Source organism: Penaeus monodon, chromosome 34 (genome assembly GCF_015228065.2).
Source record: "Penaeus monodon isolate SGIC_2016 chromosome 34, NSTDA_Pmon_1, whole genome shotgun sequence".
Classification (NCBI taxonomy): Eukaryota; Metazoa; Arthropoda; class Malacostraca; order Decapoda; family Penaeidae; genus Penaeus; species Penaeus monodon.
This window is the reverse complement of record NC_051419.1, coordinates 31,350,691-31,350,931: the sequence shown is the minus strand read 5'-3', so window position 1 is coordinate 31,350,931 and position 241 is coordinate 31,350,691. Positions and strand designations below refer to the sequence as shown.

The 241-nt window shown below is 43.2% G+C and overlaps 1 protein-coding gene across 1 annotated transcript in view; it reads right to left on the bottom strand.

The window, feature by feature from the left end:
- The window catches only part of LOC119594721 (mitochondrial proton/calcium exchanger protein-like), a gene marked incomplete in the record, with an annotated part of 38,055 nt that overhangs the window by 7,082 nt on the left and 30,732 nt on the right, over positions 1 to 241 (bottom strand). Inside the window, 1 exon segment of the mRNA XM_037943781.1 lies at positions 10 to 128. Within this exon segment, the coding sequence (XP_037799709.1) occupies positions 10 to 128 (119 nt within the window).

The window sequence follows — 241 nt, the reverse complement described above, 5'->3', positions numbered from 1 at the left end:
AACACGCGTTCCAATTCCTTCTTATCCTCGGCAATCTTCCTCTCTTCCACTTGGATCACTTCCAGGCGCGTCAGGTTGTCAATCTTGCCCTCACGCTTGCCAATAGCGGCTTTGGTGCGAGTGGCAACCTGAATCGGAAAAAATCAAAGGGAATTATTCTTTGTACCTAGTGGCTTGTATAGATTTACACTTTACTGTAATACAATATATCAAACACAAAGCAAATTTACCCTGAAGATCG